Genomic DNA, 19,105 nt, shown 5'->3' with positions numbered 1-19,105 from the left:
CCATTATAAGCGTCACAAATCTTGATGACAATCTTTTTAAAGTGAAAGTTTGTTTAATACCCCTGACACACGGGCACTCTAAAGTCCTTTAGGTAAGGGGACATCTACAGGAAAGGCGTTCAAGCGCAGTGACACACGACAAAGGAGTATCTCCCTCCCGGCAAAGTTCCTTTGCTGGAAAGAAGATCGGGCATCTACTTTTCGAGCGGAAGGGCGTACTCTCGCATACAGCGTGTAGGGCTCATCAATAGAAGAAAACCTGTTACACAACGACGGCGCCCCGCAAGTATTTCTTTTACCTTGGAAAATGTATTAATCTTTAGCGGTAATGCGATTTGTCAAACAGTAGAGATTTACTCTAGCTATACTCTCAAACGCTCGCACCACGTCGCTAGTGCCGCCAAGTTGAAATCCGAATATGCGCATTAGAAGCCATCAAAAATGGCAAAAAATGTTTCGAGGTTCTACAATCACTAAATGTAATCTACATGCGCAGCTTTTTGTAAATGTATTATCTCTTGCTGCTTTAACAAGCAACGCTTTTTATTTTCGCGTTCATCTGAGGAACCACCGAAAGAAGCTTAGTGCGATGCCGTGTGTCATCGGCGCAACTCCTTTCTGCAAAAGGTCCTTCGGAATAACAAAAGGGGTTTCCTACAAAGGACTTTACTTTTTCCCGTGTGTCAGGGGAGAAGTTTAACGACAGCACGCTGATAAAACGAGGCATCGCAGACGGCACTTTTGTTTCGAATACTTCCGTGAAAGTGGTAAACCTGTTGACAACGTATATGATTCGGTGATTTCAGTAAAAACCCTGCTATGTACCGCCACCCCTTGTGCTCTTCAAGACGTCCAAACGAAAAATGAATCTCTCCCCGTCTACGACACGATGCGCCGGCGACGTTGTACAGCGGAACGTGACGTCAGCGTCACCTGCTCCTCTCCTCTAGAATAACGGCACGGAAACTTGCCTGATCTAACGTTAAAAACAACTATTCCAATTTGATCACGTTTAATTATTGTTTATGAAAAATTTATCGTATATGATTTTTTTTTAACAGTGATGAATTTTACTTGAAGGATCTTCAAGCGACCTCGAGCGACTTCGTTCAAATCAGTATTCCATCAAGTCTCCTGTCGGAGCGGGGATGTTGCAATTAGTCATTTATTTGACTTCACGCGATGCTTGATGAAGCGTTATTCGTTCGACTGTGTACACGCCAGAGGTACATCAGGGAGCGGAGTTTCAAGATGTCTATTACTTGCGGGCTCTCGCAGGGTTTTTTTTTTTTCTTTTTCTTTCTTTTTTTTTTTTTTTGGAAACAATAAGCGCTTCGACGTGGAGTGATACGACCAAGCCGGGCGGAGCCCGAGCGTATTTCTCACCTACTATGCTTTCATTCGGTTGGCGCTTCAGATGGTCGGGACCAGTCGGGACTCTCCCTGTGATGTCGCGCCTTTTGCAAACAGAGGGATTTGACAAATTCCTCGCTGTGCCTGCGCGTCACTTTGGATATGAAAGAGAAAGAAGAAAGATACGTGCGCGTGTTCCATCGCATTTCCTCGCGAGCGCGGAAACGAAGACGACGGCGCGCGCTATCCGCCGGCATGCGCAGGCTCGACCTCAGAGGCTGACCAGAGAACAGGACCGGCGGCGACGCGCAGCTGTGGTAAGCCTGGCTGGCAGAGCTGATGACGGTGCGCCTTGCAGTGGAAGAGAAGCGACGCGATGACCACAACCGCGTCCATCGTGAACGGTGAGCTGAGGGCGGCTCGAGCCGGTCGGGCGCACACTAACGGCGCTTCCCGTGTTTGTTCGTTGCAGCTACCCTGCTCGCCGCCGTCATTCTGCTGCCTGCGCTCAGCCAGACAGCTCGCCAGGGGAGGCCCGTCGATGAGTACTACGACGAGGAGACTTACTACGATGAAAAGGCCGCCGACGGTGCCGCAGATTTCGGCGCGGACCTCACATATGCGCAGTACGAACAGGGTAAGCGAGCGTTTAGGCCTAGCCGGCACATCTCGCTCCGAGCGTTTCGGCACCAGGCACACCCCACTGCCGGCGAGTAATAAAACCCCTATATATAAAAAGTAGCGCCATTCTTAGATCTTGCCGCCACCGCGCTCACCCCGGCGTCTCCTTCTTGCCGCCTCCTGTCGCCCCAGCCTCCTCCGCTCCCCCATTGGCCAATCCGTGTCACGTGGAAGCTCGCGTTGCGCTTTTGTATATTTTTTTCTTTCCATGCAGCGCGCTCCGACTGCCATTCTCGGGCCTGTGCGACGAAAGTGCTGTACGCACAAACGGATCAAACGTGTTAGGGACAAGAATTTCGTTGTGATGGCATGCTGCTGCGCCTTAAGTTGCCGCAACCGACAAGGCGAGGGCAAAAGGCTTTTTTTGTTTACCATCCGGCGTGCGCAAACGCTTGCTGCACACTTGATATTTGCGCCGTCTCGCATCGTCGCGTTGCTACTTCCAAAACGGCATTATTAAGACCAGTTACTGACTGACGAAGCAAAATCACCCCTCAAAAACTTCTCCGCAGGGCGCGATCGAAGTTTTCCTCGGATTTCCTCTGGTAGCGCGTTAGCTGTCGTCTGCCACGGCAGGCCCGACGCAGGCGGCGCCACTGTCGATATCGCGCCTCGATCGCGCTGGTCGCGCCGAACGCGATAGTGGAACGGAGGAGGAGGGAAGTGGATGGCGCTACTTTTTATATATAGGGGTTTTAGGCGAGTAAAACTATCGCGATGGGATCGCTATTCGCGCTGGAGCCCTGACCAAGCCACCGACCGACACATAAGGAACGCACGAGTGCGTGTGCCGATCAGATAATAATATATTTAAATGACGGCGCGGGGCCCATCCGGAGAACAGTGAAGGGGTACTCGTTCGCCGATTCACATTATTGCCGCTCAGAATCAACCATGTGAGCTACGACAGGTTTACTATCGCGCTCAGTATGATAAGCTACAACGCGCGACCGCGCTGGCACGCGCTCTTGTTTTGTAGCTCGTACTGAGCGCGATAGTATATGTACTATCGCTACTATTAACTTCTCGAATGCCGCCATCAGTATACAGATGGCGACATTCGGGAAGTTAATGACGTTTTAGCCTTATTATAGTGACATTGTGACACTTCACCGTGCACTGTCTCGTGGCGACATTCGAGAAGTGAATGACGTTTTCGCCTTATTATAGTGATATTGTGACGATTCAGCGTGCACTGTCAGCCTGACCAAATGCCTCTGATTTTGACTTTATTCTCTATTAATAACTCGCATTGAATCTTCATTGGGTGGAAATTCAATGTGCGTTTACACGTGTCACCATAACATTGTTTATTCGTAATATTATGCGTGAACATAATTTTGCATACAATTGTGTCTCTGATGAAGAACAATGCAAAAGTTTTTTTTTTTTTTTTTTTTTTTTTACTTGAACGCTTTCTTTTCAAAGGCCGACAAAATTTTTCAGCACAAGTGAATCACATACTTGACTTGAAGCGCAAAAAAAAAAAAAGAAAAGAAACACAGTGACAGAAGAACGGAAGACCTGTCCCCGTGCTTTTTTTTTTTTTTTTTTTTGCGCTTCAAGTACGCAGTCTCACAAACTCGCCCAAATTTCAGCTCTTATAAGTGAATCACATTACTACAGGTGAATTATCTGCCTAGGCGGATGTGATTTGCAATAAAAACTAAAGCAATTCATTCACTCATTAAACTAATTACATGAAGTACCTTCTTAACTACACACTTCACGGCAGATGTTTACGTATATTGGAAAGTTGAAGGGAGTTGTCATGGAAATCTAGCTGCAGGTTTCTACCTTTGAGAATAGTAATGTAGACCGAAACAACTGGCGTCAGATTATTCATTCAGTTCACCTGATCACACACGCGGCTCTACAAAGCGTTGCATGCTCTCCGTCCCACGGCCCTTTGTGGCGTAAAATGAAACTGCCGTCGCTCTCCGACCCCCTCTTTCCACGAGCTGATTCAAATTGGCGCTTTTTGCAACTTCGGTTTGGTCGCATATTCACGTTAGCAGCAGGGGCTACAAAGACCGCTTTATCGAGCGGAATGGCGAGACTTTTACACCGTCCTACTACGTCACATGAGGAATGCACCGTGAGCCGCGCTTCGCGCGGTGCCACGTGCGTAATCAGGTAAATTAAACGAATAATTTGACACACGTTATTATGGTCTACATGGCCATTTCGAAATGTAGAAACGTGGAACTCGACGTTTGTGATAATTCCCTTCAATTCTCCAACATGCTCTATAAAGTATGTAATAAGGAAATTAATTCAAGTAATTTAGTTAGTGAATGGATTGTCTGGCTTTTCTTCCATATGATGTCCGTCTGGGCAGATGATTCATTTGTAGTGACGTGATTCGAGTAAATTTTGATAGCGTTTTCTTAAGTGTTCGAGCGAAAAAAAAAAAAAAACATGTATTCGCTTTTATGCGAGAAGCACATACAGAGACCCATCGCGTTTTGCGCGTGCCACTGAAAAGGTGTCCACGGATCCCGGTATCTGCATCGTTCGAGTACCACAGCTTTGAATTGTTATATAGACTGCCGCATCAATGAACACCCATTTGATGTTATAGGTTATAGAGCTTTACTAACGGAGTAAGTAAAGCTGCTAAGATGTTTACTAACGGAGTTAGTAAAACTCTATAACGCAGCTGACATCAGGTGCGTTAAGTTCCATTCCGTTCTTGGTTCGTGCTGTAATGCGCAAATGTTATGTGGGCTCTTCTAGATCGTCGACCTCGGTTATGTGAAGACTCATTACACATAAAAAATTTCACAGACGATTACGATGCTCCCTAATGCGAAATTTGAGCGCAGCTCTATACGTGTTTTCGTTTCACGATATATTGAGGCAAGAATTTAGAGACATGTTGCCGAGTCGGCAATCGTCGTATATCGATCTGCGGGTCAAGCGCGTCGGATTTTACACATGACTCGTCGAAGGTTCCAGTGTAATCGTTGGTGCCGCTTGACTTCCAGAAAGTACTACACAATTCGCGTCGCGCATATACAATCAGACTACAAAACAATCGCAAACCCTGAGAATCGAAACAAGCACGAACGAGACCAAACGAAGCAAACCAAACAAGCTCGAGCGCTAGCTGACGCGAGCAGACGACAGCCGGAGGCGCACGTCACTGAATCAGACGCTCTCATTGGTCTCAGCTGTTCGCGGCTCGCGTCTTTCTTTCATATTTCGCTGTTGTTCACGTTCGCTTGGTTACGCCACCGCCAACGTTCGCCCCAGGAACGGGCCATTGAGAGCGGCGCTCTAGAATGCCCGAGGTTAAAGTGATTTGTTTTGGGAGTACCTTAATACTGTTAATCGCAAGCGCGTTTCTTACATGCCCTCTGGGTGGTTAGCCTATATCCGCTCCGGTGGCGCATTAGCTTTGGTGTTCGGCCGCTGCGCACAAGACTGCAGACTCTGTGCCCGGAAACGGTTGCCGTGTAACTGTACGCCCATTCAGAATTCGAATTCTTCCCACACGGAATTCTCACATCCCACGTATGGCGTTTTGGGGTAAAAATTCATCGCACGTTAGTCTGCTGTGCTTTCATCAAACGAGAAAGCCTAGTCCCTTGAGTCAGCATGGCGGTTGAGAAGCGGGACAAGCGAGCCAGTCAAGTGAGACTTGCGAGCAAGGCCGCATCTCGGCTGTCACCGCTTCCTGTTCGTGTACTAAAACACTATACCAAAGCTCTGCGTCATGGCGGCGGTAATGCAGTTGCTACACTCATGCGTGGCCAAAACATATTCAAAAAATACTTTCGTAGAAGTAAGCGCACTATAGTAATATTTCTCGTGCAGAAACGTCTGTTGCAAGCCCACGACTGAATCATGCAGTGACTGCTAAGATGAGTCTTAAGAGCACCAGCTCATCCACGCCTCAGACAATACTACCGGCCAAGGCAGCGGTAAAGGTGCCCGCCAAGATTCCGGCCAAGGTCCCGGCCAAGATTCCGGCCAAGGTCCCGGCCAAGGTCCCGTCAAAGATTTTGCTGAATGCCCCAACCAATTTGTCGCCCGCCAAAGTACCCGCCAAAGTGCCGCCCGCCAATGTACCCGCCAAAGTACCCGCCAAAGTCCCGCCCAAGGTTCCGGTCAAAGTTCCGGCCAAAGTCCCGGTTGATGTCCTGGTCAATGCCCTGGCCACCATGCCGTCTACGTCCTCTCCCAGCAGCAGCATAAGCAGGCCCAGCACACGGAGCGTTCACGCCGCCATGCAGCAACTTCTCACCACGTCTGGTACAACGACATCGCCCCCCGAGACGAGGACGAATTGGAGTAGGTGCCATTAACATTACTCAAATCAAATGGGTGCCATGATCCAGTGCTTAAGCAGCTGTGACGTTCATTCCGTTAAAAGAGCACAGACATCGAAATTTCACTTTACAAATTTTTTTACAGCGAAGCTTTCTTTGCCTTTTCATTCGACTTTTCCACTGCTGCTGCTGCTGCTCTCTGGCGCACCGCGTCGTGGGGTGGTTCACTAGACAGTTTTAGTTTAATGTGTTTACCGTAATAGTGGGCTTAGCGGAATAGTGCGATCGAAACGCGCATGCGAAGAACGCTAAACGACCCATACCGTTTAGCGTACGCACGCTATTTCTCAGTCTTTGCGTGGTGTCCGTAGTTTACGTAAAACATGGCGGCGGTCCCGGGCGCCCGCTTCGAACTGAATTTGGCGGTGTTATTGTGGAATTCACTTCGTTCGTAGCAAATGACTGTGTAAACGGCTTTCGCTTAGTCTGAGGCCTCTTCGACGACAGAGTATTATGGATAACCTTGGAGTTTTCGAGATCGCTTCTCGTTTCGAACTCGTCTAAGCCTAACGAGAGAAATCTCCGAGATATCCGCGCCACTTATCGGTGAAGTCGGGAGATAGGCGCATGTGGCCTCTGAGATCGGAAGATTTCGGAGGCTGTGGCAGACAGCTTGTACTGCTTGTCCGTTTCGCCGCAGATCGGTGGATATGGGACGTACAAATACAACGCGCTCCTGGCATCCATTGCGCTGCCTCTTGCCCTTTCCAGTCGCACACACACCGATAGAAACGCTTAGGTGCACTATGTATGCGAAATTTAAAGCGTAATGGAATAGCGTCTCGCACGTAAACTACGCTACACTAAACCACTCTTTCTATAAAGCTCGTTCGCGGGACGGTAACGCTATTTCCGTTAACCCCGCTATTACGCTAACGTTAAACTAAATCTGTCTACTGTCTGCAGCACACCGCTTCGGTGGTGGTTCAGAGCGTGTGTATACATGGCGCGGCAGAGAGGAAAAGTGACGCGAGAAACTCGTTTGGACCTTTCCATCGCGCCGCCACGATGCCTTCTGGAGCTCCCTGGGAGTCGCCACTATAGCCTCTTGACAGCTGCAATTAGCCGTGACCCCCAGCAAAAGCATCGCAGAAACTGCAGCGCTTACCTTTGTATTGACGCGGAACAGCCCAGGTGGGAGGTAGATAGAACGGTAGAGAGCTGGTAGGAAGAGGATGCAGAGAATGGATAGGACCGACCACGTGCAACCAACGCAGTCGCGAAACGAGTGAATAACATCCTTGCCACTATTCGCTCCCCGCTCCCATACATGAGGAAGGGGGGGGGGGGGGGGGGGGGAAGGCGACGTAAGAAGGCAAGGAAACGTTACTAGGAGACATGACAGCGGTAGCGTACAAGCTAGATAAATTTAAATTGCAGGTACAATACGGCACGTTTCTTTTATTTATGAAAAATAAACACAGGGCAAATTTGTCAAGTGGGCAACTGACGCAGGGCGTGCAGAGACAAAGCCACATTAAAGCACCACAGCGTCTAGACGACACAATACGGAAGCGGCCACCCATCAAATCAACTTAGGTATCCGCCGCGGTAGCTTTATGGCTGTGGCGTTGCTCGAGGACGCGGGTGCGATCCCGACTACGGCAGCCGCGTTTCGACGAACGCGAAATGCAGAAACCTCGTGTACTTCGATTCAGGTGCACGTTAAAGAATCCCAGGTGGTTTTAAGTATTCCGGAGTCCCCCCCTATATACCGCGCGTCTCATAATCACATTGTGGGTTTGGCACGTACAGCGCAATAATTTAATTAAAGGTTAACAATTCTGCCACAATGCGATGCGTCGTGTGAGGCAATGACAGTGCTTATCTCGCAGGCTATGAACAATAGCACACAACAACGCCTCAAGCAAACGCTATCGATGTGCGTTATGTGTACTGCGCAGACAAACACAAGTGTTGCACGCAAAGCAGCGTTTAACATAAACTCACCTCCCTCGTATATTGCACTATACACGCTGAAAGAACATTCGCCGTAAACATTACTGCCAATTATCGTCAATCGACGCAAACGGCATAGAAAGATTCGCTTATACATAGATTCCCACAGCGCTTGGGATCCACATAATCTTTTCCTCAGATTAACATAAACGAGATAATCCATCATGCTTCACGGTGTAAAATTTCAGCATATGCACATGACCTTTCAAAGGGCCACTGCGGTACTCTCAACACTGTCGACTGTATCCTTGCTCTCCATCCCGTTTCATCGTCGGAAGAGCTCTTAATTGGGATCTCGTATCACCCTGAAACGGCCCGATACTCAGATAGGCAAACGTCATCGTGCGGTGCGTCTGTTACCTTCGTCTTTCCCAGATGCGCCTGTGAACGCGGCCTGGGGCTATATTCGCAACCGATCACTTTCAGTTTTTTTTTTTTTTTCATTTTTTCCGTGACATAACGTCTAGCGTGATGCCTCATTGGAGTAACGGCCATCAGCCTGTCCACTGGCCAGGCGCGTAGCCAAGTTTGTCTGTTTTTTCTAGTGGAGGGGGCTACGGTTGCATACGCCCACTCGGTGGTTTCCAAGAACCTTTCAGGTCTCTTTCAGGCCAGTTGTAAGGTGTAGTTTACACCTACACCTGGCATTAGGTGCCCATAATAGCCGCACGTTCGAAGGATATGCACCTTTGTTCATAGGCGACGTGCCAGGCATATATATAGGGAGCAGGACGCCGGCCAGAAAATTTTCGGGGGGCTGAAGCCCAGTCAGCCTACCCCCCCCCCCCCCCCCTGGCCACGCCACTGGCACTGGCTTAGCCAATAATCGCACACTGAAAGGAATATCCACGAAAGTGATCGACCGTATGCCAATAGTCACTTGAATCTTCAACGACTCACTTGTGCTGATCAAGACATTTAAGGACTTAGACTCGAGAAAGGGGGATCTGGAGTGCTGCAAGGCCCCTTCATTGAAATGCTTTCCCACAGAGTGGTTTCGATTTTTTTTCAGGCTAGACGCTCAAGTCAATATGTTATTATCTTACTATCCAGCTGCTGGCCCACAGCCCACGTTTCTTGTAGTCACGTCAGTGGACAGGCTTGAAAGAACATCAGGATAGAATGTACGACGGGACACCTGGGGCGGTATTCTGTAAGAGTCTACTTAGTGGACTGTCCATTCCGGCTGTCGCTGATTGGCTGCTGCTTGATGTGCAGGAAGGTGCCAGCCAGTCTCCTTCCTGCACAAGCAGCAGCCAATCAGCGACAGCCGAAATGGACAGTCCACTAGGTAGACTCTTACAGAATACCGCCCCTGCTAGGTTTTACTGATGCCACACGAAAATGCAAAGTCGCGGTCGAGCACACCATACACAGCTTGGTGCAGAAACGTCTTTCATACAGTCATATAATAGGTTGATCAACGCGAAGGTGGCGCCTGATAATGTTATGCGATTAAAGGTGAATTCTCGCTGCGCGTTTTCTCCTCACCACAAGCCACAATTCGGGCGTCACACTGATGTTGGTTTGCTCAGCAGTTCGAGACACCGTAATAGCGCTGTAAGCGAAGCTTGTTATTCGGCTGAATATTGAGGGTTTTCAATTCTTGTCGGTCCTGAGTTGCGATCAGCGCTCATTGATTAAATGCTGAATATATAAATGAAGGACACGCGATTGGAATACCGATGTAGGTGCTCTTTTGACGATGAATTAGATAATAGGCTGCCTAAAACAAGCTACAAACGTTTTTTTTTTTTCATTTCGTTTAGTGGACAAACATTTTATTTATAAAGATCACGACCGTATGTTTAGCATGACGAAAGGCGGACCAGAGGTGACAGTCCGACAGCAATATGTATCACGTCCGAAATTCGTCGAATCAAAAAATTGTCTTTGTGCTGCGCCCGGTGAAACTACAGAGCAATTGAGTGGATTTTAACTGTACTCACGGGCGCAAAATAGCTGCCGCGAATCGCGCTAAGAACATTAATCGTCCTACGAGTGAAAAGAGGACAAGCGGTGTTCACTAGTGTCAGCTGCCTGGGCAAGCTTGTAAGACCTTGTATACTATCGCGCAGTCGTGCTGCATGGCATACTATAAAACCACACAACTGTGCGGAAGCCAGCAGCTTTCAGCCGTGTATGGGACGATACCAGGGCCCGTCCCCGCGAGTATTTTCGTATAAGTTCTCTTTGCCGTTGGCCAGGGTTGACTGACATTTGCTATTACGCATAGCTCTAGCGTAAGAGAAAATTACAGCCACTCCTGATGGTGGACATATTATTAGCGAAGGTGGCTTGCGAACGAAAAACTTTGTGAATGAGATGAGCACAGCTAAATAGGCACGCCTATCAAAAATATGAGGGCCATGAGACAATTTATGAGCACAACAAAAAAAAAACAATCTTGAAAAAAAAAACACAATGGAGGGTTCTGTGAAGTGATCGCACAATAAGTTAAAAATATAGCGATGTCTCGGACGGCCGAGACATCTGTGCGAGCCACGGCAGCAATACGCACACACGCACACATTGCAACTCATCACGGTGAGCGTTGTAACCAACGGAACTCAATAGGTGGCAAAACGTATACCTATATAGTGGACCAGCAGAGGGGACCCCATCGGAACACTGAAACGCGAACCACATTCAGTTAGCATTAATGGCAGTCGATATTGGCGAGACGCGGTTGAAGATGGCGGGAGGGAGGCCAGTGAGGGCTATGCCAAAGGTCTGTTGGGAATGTCGGTTCGAACTACCTGTCCGCTACACTGTACAAGATGTCCGTCACGCGCACCAACATCACCGCAGATACCCTGGTCGCTAGAAATACGGCGCTGCGGCAGTTATGAGATCATGGGAGCCAGAAAAAGTTGAAGGCTCCACCGACGCATAACCGTTCAGCAATTTTTTTTTTCTAAATATATAGGCTGTCCCAGCTAACGTTAGCCAAGCTGTGCAACAATAAAAGAAATATTAAGAAGGCACGGTGCAAGATACAATTACAGGACCTACGGTGTTCCGATTGTCAGACGTCAGACGACCGAACACCGTAGGTCTGGTAATTGTATCTCGCACCATGCATTTCAATTTTTTTTTTTTTTTTTTTTGAACAGCTTGGTTAACGTTAGCTGGGGCGTAAGGTATAGAAGACCCAAAGGGAACGCTATAGGGCACTGCTTACACAATCCCCTTCTTGTCTCAATGTTCTAGCTGTGCCAAGGTCCCTCTAGCGTGTTCAAGCCGCTTGCGCTCCCATATTTCTAAATGCCTCTAGAGATTAGCAGGGACGTAAGTTTATGAACCCTGTGTGTGGAAAATAAAATATCTTCTTTGCACCAGCTCCGGGCAGTGCGGCGAAAATTATACAGAATACGAACCGGCTACGTTTCTCAGAGAAGCCCGGATCAAGTAGATCCTCCGTGAACATTCCATTCAACAAGCAATATTATGTGCGGCGGTTCATGAAGATGGGGTAGAACGAAACGAAATGTCATTGTTGACGTTTTTTGTTCATGAGTACGCCCTACTACCTTTTGTGAAGTCGCGCATTTCGGAACCGTACTATACGTGTAGTGAGCTTAAGGGCGCCGAAAAAAAAATCCTTATCCTTAATTTCTCATCGAGCGTACTAAAGGACACCTCTGTTTGAGAGGTTTGGAGCGTCTGCAGCTCGGAGAAGGCGTCGTGGGTTAGTGGGGGAAGGGCTCTATCATGAGGCTGGATAACCCTGCGCATACCTGTAACTTCAAATAAGTCGTTTCGAATAAGCACAGTTACGTACAGTTATACACATGTTCTCTTACTGATAACGATAACTGATAACGATAATAAGCCCGATTCTGAGCGAAATGTTCACTATAATTTTCTGTATCGCGGGAGAAAAATACACAACACGGCGTAACTAAAAAGAACATTCACCATTTTGATATCTAGCATCAATAAAGGCAGAACAAATTATTATTATTATTATTATTATTATTATTATTATTATTATTATTATTATTATTATTATTATTATTATTATTATTATTACTAATGGGTTTTTGGAAGGCGATGAAATTCCGGCATGCCTAAAAACGGCAGTTGTTTTACCGTTACATAAGTCAGGGAAGAAAGATAAGATTGAAAACCATCGGCCAATTTCTATCATACCGGTTATTGCTCAGGTCTTAGAAAATTTTCTTTTCCACACTATGTCTTCTTTTCTTAGACTGATCGCTAGTTTGGTTTTGTTTCTGGGCGCGGTACTGTTGCACTGCTTGAAGAATTTGCAGACGACCTGTTCTCGGCATTCGATCAGAATCTTTTCACGTGTGCTCTCTTCTCAGACGTAGCGAAAGCGTTTGACACCCTGAATCACCAAATCTTGTTAAGTAAACTGTACTTTGGGGGATTTCGTGGACCCTTTTACAACATTCTCAAAAATTACTTGAGCAACCGATTTCAAGTGGTCGCTACTGATGATAAGGGCGTTTTCAGTTCTAAGTTGTCGCTGAATGCTGTTGTACCACAGGGGTCAATTTTATCGCCATTGTTGTTTAATATCTTCGTTAATGGCTTTCCTTTGGCGATTTCCAAATGTTCTGTGTTCCAGTATGCTGACGACACTGTGTTACTGGCAAAGCATCTATCTTAAAAAATGTCAACTGAAATGTTGCAAAATGACGTGTACAATGCGATGCTTTGGTTCAGTAACAATGGAATGGCTGTCAATGCCCAAAAAACACAACTGATATGTTTTCGCTCTCCACTCAAGACTACTGTGATTAACTTGCCTCTCTACTTACATAAGTCTAACTGTGTTCCTTGTAAGTGTACTCCTATTCCATACGTAGATTGTGTTAAATATCTTGGAATATTTTTCGATAGCAACTTAACATGGCAACATCACTTATCACTCATTTGTTCAAAACTGAGGTCAGTCGCTTGACTGATGTTTAATATGAAAAGTATTGCGCCCCTCTCTGTAAAAAAAAAAAAAAAAAAAAGATTGTGCATGCATTGGGTTATAGTGTATTGAGATATGGTATTACGGTCTTCGGATTCTGTTCGGATCGTTGGAGATGCAGGGTAGACAGTATTATAAAAAATATTCTTATAAATGTTGCCTGCAATTCCTAAACAGTAACAGCTGCAAATATCTTCCGTGAACTTGGTCTGTCGAATTTTCTTTCTTTGCTCGTTTAAACAGTTGTCATAAAACACTATTGGACTTCCGCTTTCAAACAAAAAAAATACCTCCACAAGGGAACTTCGTAAACACGTCCGCTATATGGTTCCTCATTCATCCACAAAGTATGGTGCGGCCAGACGCTGTGCATATGTGCCTGACATGTTTAACAAGTTACCGAATGAAATTTTTAACGCTACTTCAAAAAGCATGCTGAAAGAACTATTGAAGGAGTTATGGTGAAACTAACTTCCACAACACTTAGGCATCATAATTTTCACTGCTTCAACTTCTGTTTCAAGTAGAATAACCAAATGTTATCTTTTTTTTCTTCTGTCTTTCTGTCTAACATCTTTTTATTTACCGTTTGTATCATGACCATGGCACGGTCCTACAAGCCAATTGAGGCTTAGACCGGCCTGTTTGTGTTGCTCGGTATTTTTTGGTGAATAAACATTATTATTATTATTATTATTATTATTATTATTATTATTATTATTATTATTATTATTATTATTATTATTATTATTATTATTGTTGTTGTTGTTGTTGTTGTTGTTGTTGACTATTATTATTATTACTAATATTTGTTTTTTACTTATGTATGCGTACACCAGCACTTAGACCTCATCGTTGTTCCTCAGCACGATAAATAAATAAGTACATAACTAATTGATAAACAAATAAACAAATTATTATTATTATCATTATTATTATTATTATTATTATTATTATTATTATTATTATTATTATTATTATTATTATTATTATTATTATTATTATTATTATTACGCAGCTCACTATGATGACTAACAGCTGCGAATCTGGCTCGCACTGGTGCTTTGGTGGGACCTATAGGTCTGCTTAGCTAGATTAAATTAATCTTCCAGATATTTTCTCTCAAGAAGTGCAATTATCGAAACAAGTTATATTTCTTTTTCTGGCACTGTTGTCCCCGCGCTTGAGTCTGCAAGAAAAAGAAATAGTCGCAATTCGGCACTTAAAAAGTCGGCGCTTGAAAACTACTCATTTGTTATTATTAGCCAGCACACCGCACACCGCACAATCTTAGTGCGGATAGCATAATCGCGACACGTTTGAACGTGGGCAACAGGCTAGCGCGGTACAACAGTTAAGACACAATCACGGTGCTGAGCAGGCCACGTCTCCTTCTTAGTAGGTGAGCCGCCCCAAGTCTACATCTTGGACGCGTGCCGTGTCCTGCGTTCCGAGGCGTGGCTACAGGTCAGCCTCCACGCGGAGTGCGCCCAGCTAATGCACCGGAGGTACCGGCATCGGTGGCGGGGCCAGCAGCTGTTCCTTCGGCAGTTTCGCCTTGCTTCGCGGACAACGGAGCTCCTTTGGCATCGCCTGCTGCCTCTGATGCCCGAAGAGGACCGCCAGGACTTTCAAGGTCAGCATGCGAGTGGCTGTGCTCAGCGCCGCCTTTGTGTCCTCTGCTGTCCCGTCCTAGCGCTGTTTCCACATTTCCGCCTAACGTTTCGCCAAACGACCCCCCCGCAGAGCACAGTCCTGCACGTCATTTGCTATCCCCTCCCCCACTCCTCCCTTGAAGAAAAGGCTAATTTCATGAAGTGCATATTATATTTTTCAAGTGCGCTGTTTTTTTTTTAATGTACTTCGCCTGCATAACGGACGCGCTATTAAAAATATTTCAACATTCGTTTATTAGTTATACCTGCATGACTGCATGCACATAACACAGGCCATTCTGTTCGCTTGTTTCGCAATGCTTATTTCGTAGATTCTACCGATAATTTGTCATATATAGCTTATCTGCCTTACGTATTCTGTGGCTATACTGAGATTTTGCTATCAACGACTGCGATGCTGAAGATAACTGGAACAGTGGCAGAGTGTATGCTGCCTTGGTGCAATGTTGCTGTGTTTAACATGCAGAGTGCACCGCTAACTACAGCCAAGGTTTGAAAACAGGCCGGTGTACTATAGAATGACGCGAATAAAAGCATGTCGTCCACTATATGGAGCAAGGTACTTTTTTTGTATTCTAACTGCTGAATTATCTAAGATTATTTATTCAGTAAATACTGAGGTCCCCAATTTAAGGAAAAACGAATTTTGTCCCCTAACGCGACGGTAAGGTATATGACAGATGAAGCGCTAGATTCAGTTTAACAAAGCTTAATTTCTTCGCCACTGATTCGGTTGACGATTCGCGCAAATGGCCAACGCCGTGACTCCAGTTTCGGCTATTATCAGGTTCATTCCTTCATGGCGTCATGAGCTACGTCAATTCTCAATAATCGCATATCTTCTTTCACACCAAGGGACTAGCGTGTATCCTCGCTTTGCGAGAAAATGGAGTCAACTTGAGGTGACCTCGGACCACGATAACGCAAGAGCAAGCTGACGATCCAGGGGATTAAGATACCGGCCGGAAATGCTGTAACAGCATGCAACAGCATATGTGACAGCAAGATGCTCTAGGTTGCAACGTTTGGTCGCGACATGGCATTTTTTCGCAGAATTCCAGCGCACTGCATGAAACACTCTTCTCGAAACCCGAGATACACGTTTGAATGAGTGTGGTGGCTTTCAGTGGATGTACACCCGAAGCAATTATTAAAAAAGGACATAATCTAAACTGCGATAAAACGAGTGCAATGCTTACGTTTCCTATTTCTCCTCAACCCATCAGTTCCTCTCATCTGCAGGGCGGCGCCTATAGCAACATCCCTGCCTCCGGTTTAATTTCGTCTACCAGCCGCGCTGGCGCAGTGGCGGCGTTGTACTGCTGAGCACGAGGTCGCAGATTCGATTCCCGACCTCGGCGGCCGCATTTCGATGAAGGCGAAATGCAAAAAAAAAAAAAAAAAAAAAAAGGCCTTTGTACTTAGATTTAGGTGCGCGTTAAGGAACTCCAGAAGGTCAAAATTAATCCGCAGCCCTCCACTACGGCTACTCCCATAGCCCCAGTGACGCTTTGTGACGACGTTAAACCCCATGAAATGATCACTCATTCTCTTCTTTCCTCGGTGCGATTAACACATGGCCATGAACAAACCTCCCAATGACTGGCGTTTATGAGCCGTCACGCTGGCTGTAACGTGATCACTGACGTAACATACGGCGAAAAGAGAGCGGGGTCCTCGAAAACCATAGAAGAGAGCGAGTGATCTTTTATGCGACATTATGTGCTCCCTGCTGCATGCGGTGGAATAAGCTCGCATGTTCACATCAATATAGTCTGAAGATTGGGAATGTTTTCTTAACGTGCTCAAAAAGTTTGATCAGTGTCCATATGTGCTGGCAGAGAGAAAAAGCCAAAGCGAGACCAACTGCGCTGTCTCGTCTGCTCTACTTGATCCGCAGGATGCAATATGTCTTACGTCAGCAGGACGGCCAAGTTTTGTGATCGCAACTTGGAGAACGCAAGGGAGGCGGCCCGGATTGTGAACGACGATGAGTACCCGGACAGCCCGAGTGGCGGATGGCAGATGGTTTGCAGGTACGCTGCAGGCTCTCCCTGCACGACCACGTCGCGACTCCCGCGTCCCCTAGCGAGCACACGGAATGTGACAAATTGTATTGGTCATACCATAGGGCGCCTAGCTACAGCCAAGCATGACGTATACCTTGCCGAGAAATCGGTGAATCCTATCTGATGTGCAAACAGAAGTGAGGCGACCATAGGCGTTTTGTTTGAAGCTGTCACCGCTAGACTCTCTGCACCCCTCATTGGTCATCAACAATATATACAACAAACCAGTTCACCCTGCAAACATTTATGCGAATATAACATGTGTACTGCTGTCATCGTTCAGTAGACAACAAAATTTCCATTTTCGTCGCCTGTCTCGAGAAAACCGTCTCAACACGCGAGAAAAGTCGCATTTGCTGCCACCTTCATTGTGTCAAGGACAGTTGCCACAGCGGCGCTGATTGGCGTGCTTGGAAGAGAGCGTTTCTTTTCGTGGCCCGAATGAAAGCTTGCGCGTGCACCCTGTGGCAATGACTGTCATGGGGCGTTCTCCGTTTCTTGCAGACTGGTGAAGGAGTACAGGTTCTGCATCAGCGAGCTGCTGGCCGGCTGCAACAGCATCGGTGCAGAGGTCAACCGCGAAGCGATGGTGAACGTGCGCTCCGAAGGACTCAATTTCTGCTTCGCCGGCGGCGCTCGGTGTGCAGCCACTGCACCGTGGGCTGTCGCGCTCGCACCCGTGGCGCTCTGGAACCGCGCAGCGCAGCGGCCGTGATTGCCACGAGGACTTGACGCGCCGGTCCCCAAAGTCCTCGCAAGGAAACTCGAGCGCAATCGAGGGAGCGATAAACGATTCCCTTCTACGCTTTGCTGAAAGAAAGCATACCAAAAAACATGCATGGCGAGAGCAGCGTTCCGAGTCCCGTGTTTTTATTTGTCTACTTGATCAAATTACAAAAAAAAAAAAAAAATTCAATGTTTGGACCGCATATGGGCCTTTATCGATAAAGAGTGATCTCACAGAACCATGACGGCTATGTTATGCCCTTCGGGTAGAGCATATTAAGCATGGAATGCTTTAGCACCCATTATCGGCGACCAAGAGACCTTGAGCTAAAATCCAGAGCCGTTATTCGGGCACCCAAGACGAGAATGCGGTGAGAACGAAACGAGAACAGCCGGGCATCGTTGTTAGCAAAACGAGATGATCCGGGCAACCAGTCAAAACTTGAGAAACTGGTCTCTGGCCCCCAACCCCTGGTACAGGACCGCGTTACATACGCTAGTGACTGCCCAAACAAGTAAATATATATACATATATATATATATATATATATATATATATATATATATATATATATATATATATATATATATATATATTGCTTCAGATTTCTTCTTAATGTTTGTTCACAATATCACTAAAGCTTTAACCTACTTCTAGTACGCTAAAGTTAATTTGTCATTTCCAATAGCGACGTTCAAAAGACAGATACAGGGCACCGTACACTTGTCATCTTTTGGCGCTGAGAGGGTTGCCTGGGCTCTTTTTTTTTAACGCCAGCGGTCCGTGAGTTCCACGGCGCGGGTTTTGCGCCGCCTGCTTCGAGAGATGACGCCACGCTGCGTGACCAGGCTGGCAGCGTCCGGCGCGCCGCGGATGTTTGTTTGGCCGAGAAGAGACTTGCAACGAGGTTCAAAACAGGTTCGATCATTTCGGCTCAGTTAAGCTTTCAGGCTTGCGTCGCAGCACTAATCTGCTTTGTCGGTAGCCATTTCATGCTTGCATCTACTCTCGTTTACGGGAGAGCCCGCATTTTTTTTTTTTTTTTTTTTTTTTGCAACGAGTAGCATAAAAAAAAAATCCAGATAACAAAGAAAGAGGGGAGCATGGATGTAGTCTTGAATGTCACACCTTCAAACAAAACTCTAAATATACATGTTTAAAAAATTGAACCACTGCATGGGTGCCGTTTCAGAGTGTGATACGTACCGTAGTATAAATAAAAGGTATGCGCCGTAGTGTAAATAAAAGGTATACGCGTACACGTGTGGCAAAAATGAGTAGTAATACACATAATGTGTATGCACAATATTGAACACACACACACACACACACACACATACACACTATATATA

At 46.4% G+C, this 19,105-nt stretch overlaps 1 protein-coding gene across 3 annotated transcripts; it reads left to right on the top strand.

Moving 5' to 3' along the window:
• The first annotated feature begins 1,586 nt into the window (after positions 1-1,586).
• LOC119465188 (uncharacterized) lies at positions 1,587-17,906 on the top strand. Of its 3 annotated transcripts, none has more exons than XM_037726001.2 (6): positions 1,587-1,757; positions 1,826-1,990; positions 5,893-6,333; positions 14,681-14,917; positions 16,858-16,993; positions 17,531-17,906. In XM_037726001.2, exons 1-6 carry the CDS (start codon positions 1,730-1,732, stop codon positions 17,739-17,741), a joined length of 1,218 nt encoding a protein of 405 aa, XP_037581929.1. In that variant the 5' UTR covers positions 1,587-1,729; the 3' UTR covers positions 17,742-17,906. The 3 variants fall into 3 exon arrangements, with proteins under 3 accessions (XP_037581929.1, XP_037581922.1, XP_037581915.1); XM_037725994.2 differs by having other exon boundaries at positions 5,857-6,333; positions 14,684-14,917; XM_037725987.2 differs by having other exon boundaries at positions 5,857-6,333; positions 17,531-17,905.
• Positions 17,907-19,105: the final 1,199 nt, after the last annotated feature.

Source organism: Dermacentor silvarum, chromosome 1 (assembly GCF_013339745.2).
Source record: "Dermacentor silvarum isolate Dsil-2018 chromosome 1, BIME_Dsil_1.4, whole genome shotgun sequence".
NCBI lineage: Eukaryota > Metazoa > Arthropoda > Arachnida > Ixodida > Ixodidae > Dermacentor > Dermacentor silvarum.
The sequence above is the reverse complement of the archived record's forward strand: the minus strand, read 5'-3'. Positions and strand labels throughout refer to the sequence as shown.